At 49.3% G+C, this 21,849-nt stretch overlaps 1 protein-coding gene across 2 annotated transcripts in view; it reads right to left on the reverse strand.

The window, feature by feature from the left end:
- The window catches only part of ATN1 (atrophin 1), a 41,091-nt gene extending 19,626 nt beyond the window's left edge, over nucleotides 1–21,465 (reverse strand). Inside the window, exons 1-6 of one of the 2 annotated variants that reach the window (XM_083419531.1) lie at nucleotides 21,366–21,465; nucleotides 8,389–8,601; nucleotides 5,920–6,057; nucleotides 4,343–4,456; nucleotides 2,026–4,016; nucleotides 356–578 (exon numbers count right to left, since the gene is read on the reverse strand). In XM_083419531.1, coding sequence (XP_083275657.1) covers nucleotides 356–578; nucleotides 2,026–4,016; nucleotides 4,343–4,456; nucleotides 5,920–6,057; nucleotides 8,389–8,466 — 2,544 coding nt within the window. In that variant the 5' untranslated portion in view covers nucleotides 8,467–8,601; nucleotides 21,366–21,465. Of the gene's footprint in view, nucleotides 1–355; nucleotides 579–2,025; nucleotides 4,017–4,342; nucleotides 4,457–5,919; nucleotides 6,058–8,388; nucleotides 8,602–21,153; nucleotides 21,336–21,365 lie in introns of those variants that run through there. The other variant, XM_083419532.1, reaches the window with a different exon arrangement.
- Nucleotides 21,466–21,849: the final 384 nt, after the last annotated feature.

The raw sequence follows: 21,849 nt of genomic DNA on the forward strand, positions 1-21,849 counted from the left end.
GCTCACTAAGCCCTGTGACCACTTCAGCTTCCACCTCCTCTTCCCCACCTTCTTCCTCTGACCACTCATCGTTGTCCCACCACCAATCTCCGGACTCTGAGCCTTCTCTGTTTGGGAGGTTCCCAGCTGATTTCTCCCACCATTCCTCAGTGTCCAACCGGTCCATGACAGTTACTGGCATAACTGAAAAGGCCTTGTCCCAAGTCCGGCCATTAATTCGTCAGATTTGGCACCAGACCACCATGTTGACTACACCATTGTTCTGTCCAACATTGGCTCTCCTCATCACTGGTGGAAACCTGGCAGTTCCCTACTCTTTGAACTGGGAAACTGGGGCTCCAGAACCAGTACTTACCACACTTCTTTCCAGCTCCCGTTCTTTCTCCCTCTCCCTCTCCTTCTCTCGCTCTCGCTCCCTTTCACGCTCCTTCTCCTCCCGGGCCTTCTGCTCAGCCTCCCTGCGCACCTTCTCCACAAGATCTGCCCGCTTCTTAGCCAGCTTGGAGCCATCCAGTGGGACAAAGTAGAGATCGGTCCGTGAGCAGGAGTTGAAGCCGCGATCCAGGTGTTTATTGAACCTGTGGAAGGGAAGAAGGAAGAAGGCGTCAACGCCCAAATGAAACGGAGAAGGAGGGAAGGCCAAAAGTGGTGAGGACAACTGAGAAATATGCCTTCAAAGGAAAATAGCATGTATATACAGCCATACCTCGGAAGCCGAACGGAATCCAAATCACGGCTTCTGATTGGCTGCAGGAATATCTTGCAGCCAATAAGAAGCCGCGGAAGCCCCGTCAGATGTTTGGCTTCCAAAAATAGTTCGCAAACTGGAACAGTCACTTTGCAGCGTTCAGGAGGCAAAAGGTTCGAGAACTAAGCTGTTCAAAAACCAAGGTACAACTGTATCTGAATCCTCCAAAACCCAGGAGGGGGGGGGGCAAGCTAGCCTCTCGGGATTCTTCCCTATGCCATTCTGCCTCCCCAGACTATGCCCCTCACAGACCCTGCTCCCTAATTTCTCAAGCAAAAAATATATATGAATTCTCCAATCTGTGTGAGTTAGGTCAATGAAGCCAATAGGCAGAATTCTCCCTCTCTCTTTTGTTGTTACATACTTTATCCTGTTTCCACTAGTGTTGGTGGGGGATGAGGAAAGCAAGGGATGTTGTGGGGCACTAGTGAAGATTGCCCACCCACTTGATCCACAACAAGTCCAATTCTGGCTTCTGAGATTTTCCAAGGCGCATCCTACAGCCCCGAGGCTCAGGGAAGTGTCTGGGGCACATTTCCAGGTTTTTAATACACGTTCGACCTTGGAAGTCAAACGGAATCCGTTCCAGAAGTCCAAAACATTCAGGAACCAAAGTGTGGCTTCTGAAAGCCGTGGGAGCCCCGTCGGACATTTGGGTTCCAAAGAATGTTCACAAACCAGAACAGTCACTTCTAGCTTTGTGGCGTTAGGGAGCCAAAACGTCCGAGTACCAAGGCGTTTGGGATCGAAGGTACGAGTGTATTTCACTGAAACCAAAAGGAAGGGTCTAGTCCCATGCTACTTAAAGTGAAAATATGTAGGCATTATTCTATCCAGTTGCTTTGTAAGAAGAAGGCAGGGGACCACTTTGGCCATTGAGAGCAAAACCACCAGAAGGTGGCTATGGTGCTGCGCTTGGATTGGCGGTTCACGCACAGTGCAGGCCCAATGGCAGAACTTCTTTTATTACAGTCATTCCTTGGGTTAAATATGCTTCAGTTTGAGCATTACTTCCTGGTTTCGCCGCTCGCGCATGCGCAGACGCTCAAAATGACGGCACGCGCATGCGCAGAAGCAACAAATTGCGACACACACACGCAGATGCGGGTTGCGTTCTACTCAGGATGCGAACGGGGCTCCGGAACGGATCCCGTTCACATCCAGAGGTACCACAGTATGTGCTCTGAGATTTCTGAACCCTTCCCGCTCATCCTTACCCCATCTCTCCCCCATTCCTCTCCCTTCCACCCTGTCCCTGGCTCCCTTTCCTTCCTCACCTTGCAGACTGGCTGGCATGGCTTGCCACGTCCACCACCTTGGGGGCTGGCGAGGGGCTCCGGACGGGGGGCATCGGACTCTCCGGGGGCTCGTATTCCTCGGAAGGCTCTTGCTTGATCTGCGCTGCGCTGAGGGGCAGCGGGGGCAAGGGAGGGGGAGGGGCCGGCATGCCCCCCGCAGCTGGGGGGGCCACGGGGGCCGGCGAGGGGGCCTTGTAGCCCCCGCCTGCCGGGGAAGAGGCCAGCCTGTACCCCGGTGGGGTGGCAGCACGGAATGAGGATGCTGAGGAAGAGGAGGAGGAGGAGGAAGGAGGGGAGCCCGGCTTGTAGGGGGCCGGGGGCTGGAAGGTGGGGGATGGAGAGGCCGTCCGCTTCCCATAGGGGGTTACCGAGGGGGGCCCCGCAGGGGGCGATGCCGTCTTGTAGGGGGCTGCCGAGGCGGAGGCCATGGTGGTGATGACAGTGGAGAGGGTGACGGAGGCGGAGGTGACCGGTGGTCCGGCTCCGTGGGCAGGCGAAGGCGGCGGCGGTGGTGGGAATGAGTAGGCCGTGGTGTTTTGCCCCTGGGGGTGGCTGCAGACTCCCGGGTACGTTCCCTGGGGGGCAGAGGAGGAGGAAGAAGAGGAGGTGGTGGAAGAAGAAGAAGAAGAAGAGGCAGAGGACGAGGCGGCGGAAGAGGAAGCCGCAGAGGGGGCCTGGCTGTACGTGGCATGGCCGTGGGGCGGGTAGAGGCGGAGGCCATAGGCGGCGTGGGACGGGTGGTGCGGGCCTGGCTCCAATGGGTGGGGATACCCTCCGGGGGCCTGGGGGGCTGCCGCAGCCGCTGCCGGGCCCCCCGCACCACTGCCATGGCTGTGATGCTGGTGCTGCTGCTGGTGAAGGGCAGCCTGACCCGGGAAGGCGGCTGGAGGGTGTGAGCCGACGTTGCCCAGGGGGCGGCTATAGGGCGGCGGCCCTTGGCTCCACACTGGCTGGGAGGGCATGGAGGGCTGGGTGTACTTGGGGGGCTGGCTGGCGACGGAGAGGCTGCTGGGCTGGGGGAAAGAGTGGCCGTAGGAGGAGCTGTAGCTGGGGAGGGCCTGGGAAGGGGGCGGCAGAGTGTACTGGGCGGCCGAAGAGCTGGGCGGGGGCGGAGCGGGGGCGTAGGGGTAGCGCGAAGGGACGGGCGACTTGTCCTGGCCCATCCCGTGGGGGGGCGGGAGGTGCCCGCCCAGCGCTTGCCCCGCCACCCCCGGGGAGCTGGAGGCGGCCGACATGTTGTTGAGGGGCCTCAGAGCGGGCGGCGGAGGCAGGTTGGCAAGGACGTGGGGGAAAGCGGCCGCGGAGGAAGGGAGCACCGAGGGGGAGTTGTTCGGAGGGGTTTTCTGAGGGGGCAGGCCCCCCGCCACTGGGGCCAAGGAAATGGGGGTTGTCGGGGGTGGGTTGTGCTTGGTGCCAAGGGCTTGTTCTCGCCCACCTGGCGCGGCGAGGCCTGGCCCTGCGCCACCTGCTTTGGGCCCCATCTGGACCACGTTGGCGCCAGAGTAGAGGGGGACGTGGGTCGTGCAGGAGGAGGAGGAGGTAGAGGAGGAAGGTGAGGAAGAGGAAGAAGAGGAATTGGCAGACAGAGTGGGCGGCGGCGGGGCTTGCGCCTGGAAAATCCTCGAGGCCTGGGCCTCAAGTTGCGGCTGGTAACTGCCGGCGGGGCCCGGAGGATGGACGTCCCCTGCCAGGCCAAAGTTTGGCTCTGGTGGGCGAGCTAGGCCCTCTGCCAGGGGGGCAGGAGAGGGGCTCTGGGGGAAGAGTGGGGGGTGGTGGTAGGAGCGGGCTGGCCCCTGGGACAGCACTGAGGAGGAGTCGGAGTCGTTCTCCACGCTGCCAGGGCTGTAGACGCTGGGCGAGGTGCTCCGGTTGTCCTGGTCGATGTCGCGAGGGTCGCTGCTTGTCTCATCGTTGAAGCTGTGGCCGTCGAGGCTGTCAACGTCCGAGGGAGACTGAGGCCTCGGCAGCTCCTGGAGTGGAAAGATGAGTCACAGGTTGAGCAGAGGGTCTCACAAGGGGGAGGGTCCCAGAGGGAGAATTTGGGTGCACAGCAAATTTGGGCTCTCCAAGGGTGGTATGCCTTGCTCACACAAGAAGAACCTGCAGCCATTGTGGCTTGGTGAGGTCTCAGGTATGGAAGCACATCAGCCAGGTAGCCGGACCTAGCACAGGTGAGCACAGGAAATAGGTGAACACAGGAAAGGCAGGAACAGTCTTAGAAGGACCTGGGACAAGACACCTCAGGAGGTGTTTGGGGCACGCAGGGAGAGGAGGCCTGTGGCCAGGGAAGCCCCACCTCGGTTTTAGTTTTCTTTGGGGCATTGGTGTCCTCTCCTTCGCTCTCCGATATCTCCTCTGGGCGGCTTTGCTTGCTTCCTTTAGGGGCCATGGACTCCTCCACCCGACCCTTCTGCAAGGCAGAGAGAAGCCCGGTTAGAAATTTCTTCCCCAAGTTTTGCAATGTATGTTTGTTTGGTTTTTTTGCCTTCTATTAACTGTGGAAAATATAATGTAACTTGATGTGCATGCTAGACTAGCTGAGACTGCTTCCTGTGCTAGTCCAAGGAATGATCCCATTGTTCAGGAAGAGAACGGGAAGGCATTGTGAGGCTTTGCAGGTGATCATATTTTGTTACTTGATGACAGAACACAGGAGAAGTGATTACATAGAACTGTAGAGTCGGAAGGGACCCTAAGGATCATCTAGTCCACCCCCCTGCGATGCAGGAATGTGCAGCTGCCCCATATGGGGATCGGACCTGCAGCCTTGGTGTTATCAGACCACACTCTGACCAACTGAGCTATCCATGTATGTGAGAGTGAAGATAATGCAAATTAACAAGTGGACAATAATTGCTCCAAAGAGGAAGCACTCTGGGATGCATAACTCGGTGCTGCAAAGTATTTGCTCTCGGGAGCAATTATTGTTCAGTTGTTAATTTGTATTGCTTTCACTTGGACACAGTGCTGACACTGAGAATAGCACTGTGAGGCTTTTCCATCCAGGAGGAAGAAGCAACAGACAGACAGACAGACAGACAGACAGACAGACAGACAGACAGACAGACAGATGGATAGATAGTTAGAAAGATAGAGAGATAGATGGATGGATAGATAGTTAGAAAGATAGATGATAGATAGATAGATAGATAGATGATAGATGATAGATAGATATAGATAGATGATAGATAGATAGATAGATAGATAGATAGATAGATAGATGATAGATGAGAGATGATAGATAGATGGATAGATAGAGAGATTAGATGGATGGATGGATGGATGGATAGACAGATAGATAGATGATAGATAGATGATAGATAGATAGATAGATAGATAGATAGATAGAGGTGCTAAAGAATCAGTTGCTGGGTAAAACAACTTCACTCAAAAGGATTTTTGAACAGCAACTATTTTAACAATCTAAGTGGTTTTTTGGAGAAATTTCTAAAACAGCTTTTTTTAAAACGCAATTTTTCATTGAGACTTTCAAAAAGGTTAAGGAAACAAAATCATATTAACGAGGCCATACAAACCCTTGCAAAATCACAACAAAGGTGAATTAAATAAAAGGTAAAAATTCATCGTTGCTTGTTCTAATTTTCCTGACTCTTGATCGGGTCATGATGGTGCAGCAGCATAAGAGTCCCAGAGATGCCGTCTTACTGGTCTCAGGTACCGTGTGCCATGGATGTGAAGAATTCCACAGACTTGCATTCCCCATTGGTGCATTGGGGTAGAACATCTTGTTTCTACTGCACATAAAAACCAAAACTGGGGACCATCTGTTGCAACTCAAATCAGTGTGTTACTGTCACTTCCAATTCTTGAACTGCCAAAGTGTAGCTTGACACAGAAGCTATGATGACCTACCTTGGAAGTTTGCCGGGATTTCTCAGCTTTGCCATCACTGCTGGAAGTGCTGACGCCACCTGGAGAGGCTCGGCCCCGTGTCCTGAGCTCCTCTCGGGGCCCCGGAGTCTCCTTCTTTCTACCACTCCGCATCGACATCTGCAGAGATAATTGACGGAGAGACGAGAGGCTTCTTTCAACGGTCCTGTTAAAGTGTCTCCAGCTTATCCCAAACTGGGGCCAATCCCACCCTGTTCTGTCAAGTGTTTCTCAGGGTTGAATCGCACCATCGCTTTGATGCAAGGAACTAGCAAAGTGATAGGTCCCGTCCCCCCCGCCGCCCGATTATATTTTATTAAGTTTCAACATTTTTAACATATACAAGCAAAGCACAGTTTCGTCTTTTTGCTTTTTTTGTCGACTTCCCACCTTGGTTTTCCATGGAGTTGCTGTTCCTCCCCTTCTGGTGCACCCTATCTTCCATCTATTAAATCATAACCACAATTATTATAATCTAATTACATCTGTTGGTTCATAGCTCAAATCCTGCTCATGAGTTCCATCATGCTATAATATTTCCTTAAGTATCCCGAAAAAGCCATCCATTCTTCCATAAAACACTCATCATTAGCTTCTCTTCATTTTGCTGTTAATTTTGCTAGTTCTGCCTAGTCCATTATCTTACTTATCCATTAATAAATCTGCAGTTTTCACACTGTGTTTCAGGAAACTCTGAGGTTCCTTGGAGGCTTGTCAAGGGTGCCTCGTTGCGGACTTCAACAATGGTGCACAAACTTTCCTGAAAGGCACTCTGCCCATTACTGCTGCTCTTCCTTTCAAATCAGAACCAGTGAAGGCGGTGAAGGTCCTGTGTGAGTGTCTGGAGGCGGTTGGAGGATGGGTGGCGGCTAACAGATTGAGATTGAATCCTGACAAGACAGAAGTACTGTTTTGGGGGGACAGGGGGCGGGCTGGTGTGGAGGACTCCCTGGTCCTGAATGGGGTAACTGTGCCCCTGAAGGACCAGGTGCGCAGCCTGGGAGTCATTTTGGACTCACAGCTGTCCATGGAGGTGCAGGTCAATTCTGTATCCAGGGCAGCTGTCTACCAGCTCCATCTGGTACGCAGGCTGAGACCCTACCTGCCCGCAGACTGTCTCGCCAGAGTGGTGCATGCTCTGGTTATCTCCCGCTTGGACTACTGCAATGCGCTCTACGTGGGGCTACCTTTGAAGGTGACCCGGAAACTACAACTAATCCAGAATGTGGCAGCTAGACTGGTGACTGGGAGCGGCCGCCAAGACCACATAACACCGGTCTTGAAAGACCTACATTGGCTCCCAGTACATTTCCGAGCACAATTCAAAGTGTTGGTGCTGACCTTTAAAGCCCTAAACAATTTTTGGAAGCTGCCCAGAGTGGCTGGGGAAGCCCAGCCAGATGGGTGGGGTATAAATAAATTATTATTATTATTATTATTATTATTATTATTATTATTACTACTACTACTACTACTACTACTATTATATTCCTTCTGCAAGGGGCTGTTGTACATCATAAGTGAAGATTCATGAGGCCCCACGAACCTGACCAGACCCTGTGTGAACCGAATGTACACCCTAGAACAGGAGTAGCCAATGAGGTGCTCCCCAGATCACGCTGGATCACAGCTCCCAACATCTCTGACCAATGGCCAAGTCGTCTGGGATTGATGGGAGTACGAGTCCAGCAACATCTCAGAATATTTTCTCCCGAAAATTCTAAAGCAGGCAAATTATCAAGGTGAGACATTTGAAGGTCTCTGCACTAAAGCTTCCATTCATTATTGGGTGGACCTCAATCTTAATCAGCAGAGGCTGACAGTTTGGGGAGCACAGTTATTTCACTGAAGGACGTTTGTAATAGGGGATTGTAATGGGGGATTAAAAAGAACACTCTTTAGGATGACCTTTCCTCCCAAGAGTGATTAGTTAACTTTAGTCTATTGATTGGTTAATAATCCAGCTTTACTTTTCATATATTGAAAACGCACCTATCTTGAGGGTGGTTTTTTTTTGTGTTAGACATGGCTTTATTTAGAATTGAGTCACTTAATTTATAAATTAAAAGGCAGACAATTAATCAACTGAAACAATTTAACACCCAAATCCCCCCCTTTTTTTGCTTCTTTTATCCCTCCAAACCGCACCCTCCCAGGCAAAGTGGGCCTCAAAAATTATCCATCACCCAGGTGTAGATGGTCCACAAGCGACCAGCTCCCTGCTATTTATGTACATGAGCCCTTCAGCTTTTCCAATGTCCTCAAAGTCTCCCCTGCAGACCCCCCCCTAAGTTTATTCTACCTCATTGCCCAAAACAACTTGGATGGCTTTAAAAGGAGCTGAGACAAATTCATGGAGGGTAAGGCTTCTGGCTATGATGGCTTTGCAACAATACTGGAGAGACCCTGAGTCATTCCTCCTCTCTACCCCGCAGTCTCCTGGGCACTCACGGAGTCTTTATTCTGTCGAGTCTTCATTCTTTTGGATGTAGGGTCCCCATTCTCCTTTGTCCGAGTGGATGAAAACATTAACTTTTATACAGTCCGCCACACAACTATTCCTTGGGAGACTGAGGTGTGAGCCTCAAGGGGAAAAACAACCTCTGCTCTTCAGGGAAAGGGCAGGGAGAACTTCGTCCAAGGATGCTAGGCTCCCAACAATTCCTAAAACAGAGAATTTTGGTTAGTGGGAAGGATTAAGAGGTCTGGAAGGGCTGTGTAGCTGAATCATAGCTAGAGATGTGTTCATTCCTTGATTTATATCCCTCCTTCTTTCCAGGGAGCTCAAGGTGGCGAACAGAACTTCTCCTCCCCATTCTATCTCCACAACGACCCTGTGAGGTAGGGTAGGCTGAGAGGAGGCAGTGGCAGGCCCAAAGTCATCCAGTGAGCTTCGCAGCAGAGGTGGAATTTGAACCCTGGTCTCCCAGGGCCTCATCCAGCACTCTGGAGAAACCCAGCCAGATGGGTGAAGTATGTACCGTATTTTTCGCTCTATAAGACGCACCAGACCACAAGACGTACCTAGTTTTTGGAGGAGGAAAACAGGAAAAAAATATTCTGAATCTCAGAAGCCAGAACAGCAAGAGGGATCGCTGTGCAGTGAAAGCAGCGATCCCTCTTGCTGTTCTGGCTTCTGGGATAGCTGCGCAGCCTGCATTCGCCCCATAAGACGCACACACATTTCCCCTTACTTTTTAGGAGGGAAAAAGTGAGTCTTATAGAGCAAAAAATACAGTATGAATGTATGTATGTATGTATGTATAAATTATTATTATTATTATTATTATTATTATTATAGCATAATGCCCCTTAACCTCAGTTCCTTTCAGTGAATACACAGTTACAATTTAAAACACAACAAATTGCACTAAGCATTTCAGAGCAGCAGAGAGAAATGAGTCTATGCTTTCATTTTGTTCATTTATAGACTACAGTGGTACCTCTGGTTAAGTACTTAATTTGTTCCGGAGGTCCGTACTTAACCTGAAACTGTTCTTAACCTGAAGCACCACTTTAGCTAATGGGGCCTCCTGCTGCCACTGCACCGCCGGAGCACGATTTCTGTTCTCATCCTGAAGCAAAGTTCTTAACCCGAGGTACTATTTCTGGGTTAGCGGAGTTTCTAACCTGAAGCGTATGTAACCTGAAGCGTATGTAACCTGAGGTACCACTGTACTTCCCCCAAAACTGGCAAGAACAACATAAAAAAATGAAATCATTTATTGCCACAAAATACAACAAAACATCGACACTACGACTGCTTATTGTTGTTCCTCAATTATTATGTTGTTGCTCTTCTTTATCTGTTGGAACATTAACAGAGATTCCCTCTCCTTGATCGCATGTCTGTGAAACTGGACTACAAGAAAAACCCATTGCTTCAAAAATTTGCTCAATTCATAACCATGCTACTGATATCCTTTTATAGAATCATGGGTTATTTTAAGCGCCTTATAAAACAGAATTCCCCCACCAAATGCGCTGATAAATTATAGTCAAGAAAATGTACATTACACATGTCTCCCAAAAGGAAATCAAGTCACTGGGCCTTGACCAGAAGATGCAGTCCATTATTTATTTTAATGTTACTTAACAAATTGCATATAGCTGATGACCATTTCACATGGAGGGTCCATTCTTGGCCCCTGTATGTGTAAGTGGAGCAAGTTCATCATGGCAGTTATGCCATGTGTTTTGTGACATTTTTGGTTACTTCCAGGCTTGGCGTGTGTGCTTGTGCACAATCTCACACATTTCAGATGTGTGCTAATAGGGCATCCCCTGTCTACCACTTTCACTGCAGTAAAAACTCTAGGCGATTTACAAGAAATATTAAAAGTATCAATAAAAACATTATTTTTTAATTTAAAATGAACAGTAAATGAGATTAAAACACATCCATATCCCTGTGTCTGGATTTCTGCTTCTTTTCTGACTCCCATTACCATTCTAGGGCCATTGCGATCTGGTTGACTTCCAGCCATGAGCCATGTGGGGTGCCATTTTGCATGGTAAAGTCATTTATTAGGAGCACAGCTTACATGGCTTGGGCTAACTCCAACCATGCCAGCTCATGTTAATGTTGTGGCTCACAGGTGGTGTTAGAACTCAAAGCTAGGTGCTAAATGGCTTCTTAAAACAGGGTTACAATTGCCTAAACAGAATGTCTGGTTGCCATTTTGGGGCCAGACGGCTTAGGAGTCGTATTTTTCAATACAACATTTTGGTTCCTGAAATCCGTTCTGATTGTGCAGATAAAATATCACAGATAGAATTCCAAAGGATGTGTTGCTAGTGTGTGAAAATAGGCAAGATCCTATTATTATCCACCCCCCTCATTCAGCCAGGACACTGAGGTCCAGCTCCGAGGGCCTTCTGGCAGTTCCCTCACTGTGAGAAGTGAGGTTACAGGGAACCAGGCAGAGGGCCTTCTCGGTAGTGGCACCCATCCTGTGGAACGCCCTCCCGTCAGATGTCAAGGAAAGAAACAACTATCTGACTTTTAGAAGACCTCTGAAGGCAGCCTTGTTTTTAATGTTTGATGGGCGGGGTATAAATATTATTATGATTATTATTTGTTGTCTAATCAGGCCAAATGACACTTTAAATCCAGGTTACTATTGCCACAACAATGGAATGTTTATTCACCAGGGGTTTGGGCTACATGACGCTTAAGGTTTTCTTCCAACTTCCAACTACAATTCTACAATCTCAACTACATTGCTTGATGGTAGCTTGCTCTTACAGCAATTTACTTGTCCCACTATGCAGGAAGGAGAAGCAAACACACATAGTGGAAACGGAAATGGATATGGAAATGGAAATAATTAAGTTGTGGGTGAACATATCAGACAACACAGCGATTCTTCAAACAGCTCTTGTTTATTCACAGGCCAGAACAGAACTGAACTGAAGGGTTCAGCCAGCCTGCTTATATAGAGCTCCACTAGAATGCAACTGTAACCATTTTCTGTAACTATCCAATCACTGAACATTACTTTTGATCCCTTATTTGAATATGTGTACCTGAACTATCTACAGTATCCCCCTGCTGGCCCAGAGTGAGAACTTCAGTACATAACAGAAATGGAAATGGAAATGATGTAACTATGGACTAAGGCAGAGGTTTCTAAACTGTGGTCGCCAACCTGGTGGCCAGAAATCTCCACATAGCAGCAATTGGACTCTCACGGGTGGCAAAACGTGCCTGGCTCATTTCCAACACTGAGCAGAACCAGTGAAGCTTTCAGAAGCTCCTTGCCACATTGCCACTTTGTTCCACGGAAAACTGCCCCATGTCAGCACTGACTGGCATCTACGCAAATGTGGATTTGTTAGGACAAATAGCTGCTTCTGTGTTGTCCCCCACCCCCAAGTTTTCACTTCAAAATGGTTCTCTAATCAAAGATTCTCCCCCCCCCCAGTTTTAGGTATAAGAATATGCCCGCAACATCAGCACCATGCAGACAGAAGAAGCCTCTTTCGTATCAGCCTGGAAATCCCTATGTCACCCACCCATCCACCCCATGTTGCTGTTGTTTTTTATCATACCAGGGATGCGGCTAGTGCTGCGGTCTAAACCACTGAGCCTCTTGGGCTTGCCCATCAGAAGGTTGGCAGTTCAAATCCCTGTGAGCTCCCATTGCTCTGTCCCAGCTTCTGCCAACCTAGCAGTTCAAAAGCACGCCAGTGCAAGTAGATAAATAGGTACCACTGCGGCAGGAAGGTAAATGGCGTTTCCGCATGCTCTGGTTTCCATCGTGGTGTTTCATTGCGGCCACGACTGGACCTAATGGTCAGGGGTCCCTTTACCTTTACCTAACATTTATAGCACAGAACAATCAAGTAGATAGGGCATTTTCTTCTGCAAGTCCCATTGAAGTGAATGGAATACATGTTAGAATATAGCGCTGTTCTTGCACAGCTCCTGTTTGTTCCCTTTAATGTGAGATGCACAAGAGAATTTCATGAAGGAATGAGTTTAAATGTGTATATATTGCTATTCAGTATCCTGTAGATGCACTCAACCAAATGTGTGGGTGGGAAGGAGGTATCAATTTCTCACTTATTTCACAAAATCTATAAACCGCTTGATTGTAAGAAAACAAAGAAGAATTAACTACAATAATTTGAGAATTTTGAAAAGGTAAAATAACAAGAAACAGATTAACAGATTCTTCGTTTAAAATCTAATGTTAGGCTGAATACCCTTACTTGGGAGTAATTTCCACTGAACACAATAAGACTTGCTTCCAAGCAAGCATTCTTAGGCTCGTGCTGTAAAAAAACTAGGATCATTTTGCATCATGCAGAGTTTTTGAAAAATGAAAATATAACAGATATTCTGGGTTGCAGAACAGTTAGCAGCTCCTAGCGGTGTTTAGCAGTATTCCCCTTTTTACACGGAAAACATTCACAATTGGACCTGCCCCAGTCGCAAAACATGCCTGGCTGATTTCAAACCCTGCCAGGATGAAGTAGGGACCTCTTGATCTGCAGTCAAATGGCGTACCGTGACTCCGGACAGTCACATGGAAAACTTATCAGGCCCTTTCCCAAAGCTGGTAGGCCAACAGACCATTTCTGACCACCAAAACATCATCTCCTGGATGCTAGCATTTCAAGATATGTAGGCACATCAAGGAACCCATCCTGCTAGCAAGGTAAAGGTAAAGGTACCCCTGCCCGTACGGACCAGTCTTGACAGACTCTAGGGTTGTGCGCTCATCTCACTCTATAGGCCGGGAGCCAGCGCTGTCCGCAGACACTTCCGGGTCACGTGGCCAGCATGACAAAGCCGCATCTGGCGAGCCAGCACAGCACACGGAACGCCGTTTACCTTCCTGCCGGTAAGCGGTCCCTATTTATCTACTTGCACCCGGAGGTGCTTTCGAACTGCTAGGTTGGCAGGCGCTGGGACCGAGCAACGGGAGAGCACCCCGCCGTGGGGATTCGAACCGCCGACCTTTCGATCGGCAAGTCCTAGGCGCTGAGGCTTTAACCCACAGCGCCACCTGCTAGCAAACACCAGCGCAAAACCTCCTATTAGTACAAATGGTTCCTCCTCTTTCTTCCCCTGCCATCTCCCCCAAATCCACTCTGGAGGGACAGAAGAACGCGTAGAACAGCCCACAGCAGGAACTGAGGGGAGATTTTTCTGTCGGGACACCCAGAAAAGCTTTCACGGACGGAACAATCTCCTTTGTGCAGCACTGAATTCCACCCAGATAATCCCTCTCTATCATACCCTTTCGTAGCGCATGTAATATGGCTATAGTGGCCTTTTGGAGTCCCTGGGGAACATTATCTTTCTATAGGTCTGTAACCAACCTGTAATTTGGCAGAACCATGTGTATGACACACATTCACACACCCACACACCCCATAGCCTGAAGGCCACACCTTGGGAAACCACGGGCATGCCCACAGCCAGGAATGTTATGGCAGAAGTTCAGGGGCTGTTTGTGCGTGGGCAGAGCGCATCACGTCAGTATGAACAAGCATGTGTGAATGAGTCAACACCGATGAAACAGCATGGAGAGGTATTGTGTCACCTCCCATTGCCTTGAAGACAATTCGGCAGAGCCACGTTCTGTTGTGAGTTGCCTGCTGCTGGGTAATTAGGTGTCGCACACGTCAATCTGCTGTCAGTTACAGCCTCACACACTGCAATGACAGTGTACATGCATGCAGTGTGGCAAGGAATAACGCTATGCATCTCTGAAACCTGAATCGTCACTTTGCAGCTACTGCCTCCACACCTGGTGATGCATAAAATAAATAAATACATGTTTTACGTATTCAAACGGGGCTGTATACCTCTGCCTTCCTCAACCTTGGCCCTCCAGAGGTTTGCAATGCCAACTCTCATCTGTCCCAGCAAGCACAGCTGTGCTTGACTGGTGGCTAATGGGAATTGTAGTCCAAAACATGTGGAGAGGCCCAGACACGAAAGGGCTTAGCTTGATCCTATAGAACTGGAAGGAGCTGCAAAGCTGGTAGGAGGAACAAAATGTAACTCCAAATAGTGATAAGGAATACGGGGCAGGGGGACGGACAGACACCTTGACAGTTTCTGGGTCCCATTTATCCACTCTGCCCAACGCAGAACAAAAGGACAATCCAGCATTTCACAAACTACTCCTGGTCTTACTAAAAGAAAGCAATTGGACAGGTTTTTGCAGCTTCAAATGGCAAACAAAGGGGGGGGGTGGAGGTGGAAAGAGACCCAATGCCTTTTCCAATCCACCCACCTAGAAAGGCTTTGAAGGATGTTAGCAGATCCAGGCACCAACTCAGAAATCTCCAAGCAAGGTGTCTTCACACAGCCAATGGGACCGTACCACTAAATCGTATGATGTACCGTGATTTACACAGCTGGGACACAGATCTTATCGAATGCAAAGAGGCAGGGAAGGCGTCCAAAATTGCACGTGATAATGACAGAGCCACAGTGTTTGTTGTGGGGGAGGAAAGGAAAGGAGAATGTTAGCCGCTTTGAGACTCCTTCGGGTAGTGATAAAGCGGGATATCAAATCCAAACTCCTCCTCCTAGTCTTCTTCTTCTTCTTCTTTTTCTGACAAACAAGGGGGCTGCTCACTTCACATCTAATGCATGTGTGCATATGTGGTGGGAGTGATTTAAAATGCCAAAGCAGCAGCAGCAGCAGCAGCAGCAGCAGCAGCAGAATAATAATAATAACAATAATAATAATAATAATAATAATAATAATAATTAATAATAATAATAATAATTTATTACTCATACTCTGACCATCTGGGTTGCCCCAGTCACTCTGGGGCAAGGATATTGAACCTTCACCCTCCCCAATCTATCCCCAGAAGTCCCCCCCCCCACTGGATTCCAGTACAGTGGTACCTCTGGATGCGAACGGGATCCATTCCGGAGCCCGGTTCGCATCCAGAAGCGAACGCAACCCGTGTCTCTGCTCATGCGCGGGTTGCGATTCACCACTTCTGCGCATGGGCATGACGTCATTTTGACCGTCTGCGCATGCACAAGCGGCGAAACCCGGAAGTAATGTGCTCCGTTACTTCCGGGTCGCTGCAGTGTGCAACCCGAAAATACTTATCCCGAAGCTACTTCAACCCAAGGTATGACTGTACTGGAAATGAGTCTCGCTGGAAGAAAACAAGTAACGAGCTGCAGAGAGAAAGTGAGTGGAGAAGTTCAGCCTCACCTCCCATGAGACCCTTAGGTGCTCTATATTACACTTCCACCGATCCTCATCTTATGCAAGATTCAGGCAAATCTGTGTATAAAGACGTAGACCTGCCACAGTCATTCGCAAGAAACATTGGTGCAATGGGAGTGGCAAAGGGTAATGAAAGATGAGTGGGGAGTGGGTAAAAACTACTCACTAAGTCACTAGGGACACGGGTGGCGCTGTGGGTTAAACCACAGAGCCTAGGACTTGCCGATCAGAAGGTCGGTGGTTCGAATCCCCGCGATGGGATGAGCTCCCGTTGCTCGGTCCCTGCTCCTGCCAACCTAGCAGTTCGAAAGCACGCCAAAAAGTGCAAGTAGATAAATAGGTACCGCTCCGGCGGGAAGGTAAACGGTGTTCGCCTGAAGCGGCTTAGTCATGCTGGCCACATGACCCGGAAGCTGTACGCCTGCTCCCTCGGCCAGTAAAGCGAGATGAGCGCCGCAACCCCAGAGTCAGCCACGACTGGACCTAATGGTCAGGGGTCCCTTTACCTTTACCTTAAGTCACTAGCTTTCACACACTGGTCTCTAGAAATCAAGACTAGCACAATTTCTGAGCTCCTAAGCCAACCGCAGCAGACCAGACACCGCCCACCAGGACCTTCCCAACCCCATCCCTGTTTTTCCAAGGCAAAAAAATCCAAGCAACAATGACAACAAAAGATTTCTCAACTTAGTGGGCTCCCATACATGGCTGGTTGGCTGTGTTCAGCTTGGTGCATCACCAGTTGTGCAGGCCTGATATAAGTTAAACTGAAAACCAATGTTATGTTTGGGTCTTTGGAGAAGAAGTGGCTGATTCTAGGTCTTTCTGAGACCCAGGTTTCTGAGGTTTTGCAGGGCTCCCTTTGCTGAAGCCCCTTGATTCCTGCACTCCATTCTGTGCCCTTCACCCAAGAAATGGATTAATAAAGTATAATGAACAGAACTCAAAGAACAGATTGTCCGACACAGGCTGCAGAAGTCCTGTCAGTTGAACTGGCCCAAACTGGCCACATTCTGACAAGCCATTTTGTACATTCATACAGGCACAAACAACGAAGAGCAGCTGCCATGCTTCTGTGTCCCTTCTGGAAACAGTCTACCATTGAAAAGGAGTTTCAAGCACAGTCTATAGCAGTGGTAACCAATGTGGCTCCCACCACATTCTGTCGGACTCCAACTCCCATCAGCCCCAGTCAGCGTGACCAGGGATGATAGGAGTTGTAGTCCATCATCAACTTAGCAACGTGACATTTGCCACCCTTGTTCTAAGGCAAATCACAAGTTTGTGAAAATGCAAAACTAAATAAAAGTGATGCTACATCTACAGGAAAACATATTCTCCCTCTCTCAGTTCAGTCTTTCCTGCTTTTTCTTCAAGCTCGGTGGCCAGTATGAACTTTACCCTGTGTTCAGCTCTTTAGGGGAGAGACTCTGTTCCGATTTCTACAGTGGTACCTCGGGTTAAGTACTTAATTCGTTCCGGAGGTCCGTACTTAACCTGAAACTGTTCTTAGCCTGAAGCACCACTTTAGCTAATGGGGCCTCCCATTGCTGCCGCGCCGCCGGAGCACGATTTCTGTTCTCAACCTGAAGCAAAGTTCTTAACCTGAAGCACTATTTCTGGTTTAGCAGAGTATGTAACCTGAAGCGTATGTAACCTGAAGCGTATGTAACCTGAGGTACCACTGTATTGCCTTATTCTTTCTCAATTTTAAAATGTTTCCTTTAAACTTCTCAAAATATATTTCAGACAAGTTGGGGGTCCAAATTTCCCTTCACGCTGCAAAGCTCACGGGTTAAACTTGGGAAAGCAGTGACGTCTGAATCCAACCTGCCTCCCAGGGTTCTTGGGTTAACACCCTGAGCACCTTGAAGGAAGGGCAGGATTCAATATCATAAATGCAATGAATGAATTCAATAAATAAAACATATCGCAACTGTTTTTTTTCCTTGTCTAATGTATAGGTTGTATGGCACATTCTTTTTATAATAGTTTTATGAGATGGTTGTTAATTTTAAAAGCTGTGACTTTGAGCGTTTCCTTGTGAGATGTCTTGAGGGTTCCACAGGGACTCTAAGGCGGGATAAAAATGTTAATAATTTTAAAAATGCCATTATGGTGCTACTTTCCTTCAAAGGGGCACATTATTTTACATTTCAGCATCGTAAACGCTGCTCAGCAGCTAGAGGATCTCCTCCCCATTCATTCCCTAACTATCAGAAGTAAAATGGAAGGAAATATGGATAAATCCAAGACACACCTCTGGACTGAGAGCCATTACTGAAGTTAACCGGCTGACAGACATAACATTATTTTTATTTAAAATAAGAAGAATTTTCACAACGATATTACAATGTGTTTTTCTAGCACTGGTCTCAGTGGGGAGGAAAGATAGGTAAATCCAGTGAAATCTATTTCCAGTTCAATTTCTGTGGAACCCCTTTTCCACAAGGAAATGTGGTTACTAGAATGCAGTAGAACCAACCGCAAATGTATATTGCTCTGAAATGGCAAGATAATAATGGCCAAGCCCAATGGCAGCTCAGCCTTCTGTATGGGTATCAGTTAAGCCAGAGGTAGGGAAATGAAGGCTCCATCTTCTCTGGAGCTGTTTATCCTTCCCTCCCCCCCCCCCCCCGAACAATGCAAAAAGTCCTGATACGGTGGCCAATAAATCCTGATACGGTCCATAGATCTTATATCAATTACACCTGAACTGTCCCATTGGCATTATTATTTGAATATCCACAATACATGGAGTCAGGCCATTGATCTATTGCACGAGGCCATGAAGCTACCTAGCTCAGTAACACTATCAATGGCTATTTAAGGTCTAGATGCTTTACAATGGAGGTGACAGTGACTGAGTCTGAGGCCTTGCATACAACAAAGCAACGTTTTGCTTCAAATCCATCACTTCTGCTCGCTAATAGAAATATAGGAAGCTGTCTTGTACAAAGTCGAGCCAACAGCCCATCTAGGTTATTACTGTCTACACTCTGGGATTTGACAGGATTTTCCCCTTAGCGTTACCTGGAGAAACTAGAGATTGGAAATAGGTACTTCTGCATCTCTACCGCTGAGCCCTTCCTCTAATACAGCCTAGAAAGCATAACAGTGACTCCACGGATAACACGTTTCCCAGTATTCTTAAAACAAAGCAGACTACGGCCAGGCCAAATGATGCCCATCTTTTAAAAACTACTAGATATCAAGCGATGCCCATTGTCATCTCTCCACAGAAGCATTCCTGGTAGAGCAATTGAGCCATGGAAACTATCCTGTGACAGGGGACAGGGAAAGAAGAAATATCCGCTATGTATATCCATGGAGCTCCTGAGTTGGAATAAATCCAGTGGATCATCTTGCCTAACCCTGAGGTTGCATCCCCACATATCCAACCGATTGATATCTTTTCTTGAAACAACTCCAACCACAGCACCAAAACACCTAGAGAGATCTCTGTCCATTTCCTGTTTCCCTGTGATTCCTCCATATTCCCATCATTCCATCCCCGCTCCCATGTTCCCTAAAATGATTCCACGACATTACTGCAAGGATGGGATAGCAATAACAAGAAGAAGAAGATATAAGGAGGAATAGGGAATAAGGGGAAACCATTTTTCCTAGTGCCCATTCTTATTCACCCACCCACATATACATATACATATACATATACACATACATATACACAATATTGCATACATATATTGTACACACAGAGACATCCAGCGAGAGAGAAAGCGGGAGAGCGAGCACAACGGTATTAGAAAAAAAGCACACCAACTGACAAGATACTTTAACTTAGTAGAAGATGTGCCTCTCCCAGCCATGGTTGTCAAGACTGGTCCTATTTTGCGTGGCATTTGAAGAAGCTCAGGGGACCCAGAATGCAAGAGGGGGAGAGAAAAAGACTGATGGCCATATTCAGTGTATCCTACTCCCAGAGTAGTCCCATAGAAATTACTGGACATGACTAACTCAGACTCATTAATTTCAATGGATTGCAACCTTGACTGTTTTCTGGACTATACGGACTAAGAAAAGTGGGAGGTCTCTTCTTTGCAGTCTTGTGGATGTGTCTGTAGGACAACTGGAGAAGAAACACCTAGAGCAGAAGCTTCCATCTTGCCTACTGATGTAAGCTAGCACTCTCTCTCTCTCTCTCTCTCTCCCCAGGTACTGAGCCAGGAAGCCTAATGTTCAAATTTTGCCTCATCTTGGAATTCACTAGGTAGCCTTAGGCAAGACACGACCACCTCATCCTTCACCTCCCACCTCCAATTTGTAAAGCAAGAAAAGCGGCCTACTTTGCTGGACTATTGTCCGTGAAGCGCTATAGCGCCTCAGAACTGTTAAGTACAGAGTTGAGAAGGCGGCTCCAATCACTGGGCTCTCTGGCTAGGTGCATGACGTACTGGGGGGTGGCTCTGGAGACAAGCAACATCTCCTTAATGTTCTACTGGATTGTGGCCTTTCAGGGTGCCTGTTCTATGAAACGTGAAACCTTCTTCCAAGAGGAGAGATTGAGAAGTCCTCCTGCTGTCACTTAAAAGAAGCCACCTTCCACGGAAAAGGCCACGGCTTGGGAGGTGCTGTGGCCTCGCCTGTGCATTCCAGTCTCCATTCATTTTGCACAAATAAGCGAAATGCGCGGTAAGGTTTTTACAAGACCCATCTACTCCGTGGAGGGTGTGAAGAACCAGACCTTGCCCTTCATAAGAGGCACCCTCCTTGTCACCCCCCCCACCCCCACCCAGGAGTAGCGCTACTAGACTATAACTCTCCAGAAGGACACACTGGAATGTCAGGCTTCTGGCTCTCTGGCCGGCTGCAGGATTCGGTTCTATGAGGTCTAGCGGGGCTTCTAGATTATGAGGGGGTCTCCTATGGAAGAATGCAGCTTGGGTGAAGGGGTAGAATGAAGCTGGGGGGGATGGATGTTCTCTTTGGGGTTCTCTTTGAGGTTCTGCAGCATCAAGGGGTTCTAGGCGTCTTCTACTGTCAGGCCCCACGGATCCGGCGCAGGGAGTGGACTTGTTCCACGGGGCTCCACCGTGGAGTTGGCCATCTCTGCTTCGGGGAGGCGTTTCTTAGGGGCTCCCTAAAAGATCCCTTCCGCAGAGCCAGCGCTCTTATGGGGACGGGAGTCGCCAAGAGCCTGGGCAGCGGTGTGTGTTGGTGCGCGCGCGCCCGATCGCTCGCGCTCGGGTGCCTTTTAAACCACGACCTCCCGGTGGGTGGCTGGGGGGTGCCTTCTCTCCTGCGCGCGGGGCTCCTGTCGCCCGATCCCTCCTGCTTTCTGACAACCCCCTTCCCTACTTCGCGCCCTCCTCCCCGCAACCATCCTCCTCGACAGGGAGAGAATGAGAAGAGATGGCCAGGCGCCCGCCCGCCCGCCCGCCGTCCCACCTCCCTCGCCCCGAAACGCACGATCGGTGTCGAATGGATGCCGAGCAGGCGAGAGAGATGGGGCTCCCGGGCTCCTCGCACTTACCGGACTCCGGCAGCGAGGTCGAATGAAGGGGGGAACGAAGGAGAAGGAGGCGCAGGAGAGGCTCGGAGAGCCAGCTGTAGCAGCGGCGGCGGCGGCAGCTGCACAACTCCGTCTTCCCCTCCCTCCCTCCTCCTCTTCCTTTTTCTCCCCGGGACTTCAAAGATGGGGGAGCGGGAAAACAGGATCGCAACCCCCCCCCTCCCCCGCCGTACCTCCAGCCTCCGAGTGGCGTCTGTCGGCGGCGCCCCCCCCCCCCGCCTCCGGGTTCAGGCGCCGCCGCCCGTGCCTGCGCGCTCGCCCATCGCAGCGCCCGCCCGCCGCCTGCCGCCTTGGCCACCTCCCATTTCCGAAGAGCCCAGTACGCGCAAGCAGCCCCCTCCCCTCCCTCCCACCCCTCTCTTTCCAACAACACCCTCTCCCTCTCCGCGTAAGAGCGCATCGATTGCACCCGCCGCTCGCCAGCAGGGGGGAAAGAACTGTTTGCGCCTTAAAGCAAAACGATGGCGAGGGCGCAGCAGTCGGGACATGTTATATAACGCTTTTTAAAAGGCGAGGCGCTGGGGCTGGAGGGGGAAGGGGTTGGTGTGAGCAAAGGCGAGGTCGCGGGAGAGAAATGGAGGCGGACGGGTGCGGGGGGACGGGGTGATGGGGTGCCCCAGGATACGAGGCCTTCTCTCGGGCCTTCGCCCCCCCCTC

This window comes from Podarcis tiliguerta (genome assembly GCF_965153285.1).
Source record: "Podarcis tiliguerta genome assembly, chromosome: 17".
In the NCBI taxonomy this organism is placed as follows: Eukaryota; Metazoa; Chordata; class Lepidosauria; order Squamata; family Lacertidae; genus Podarcis; species Podarcis tiliguerta.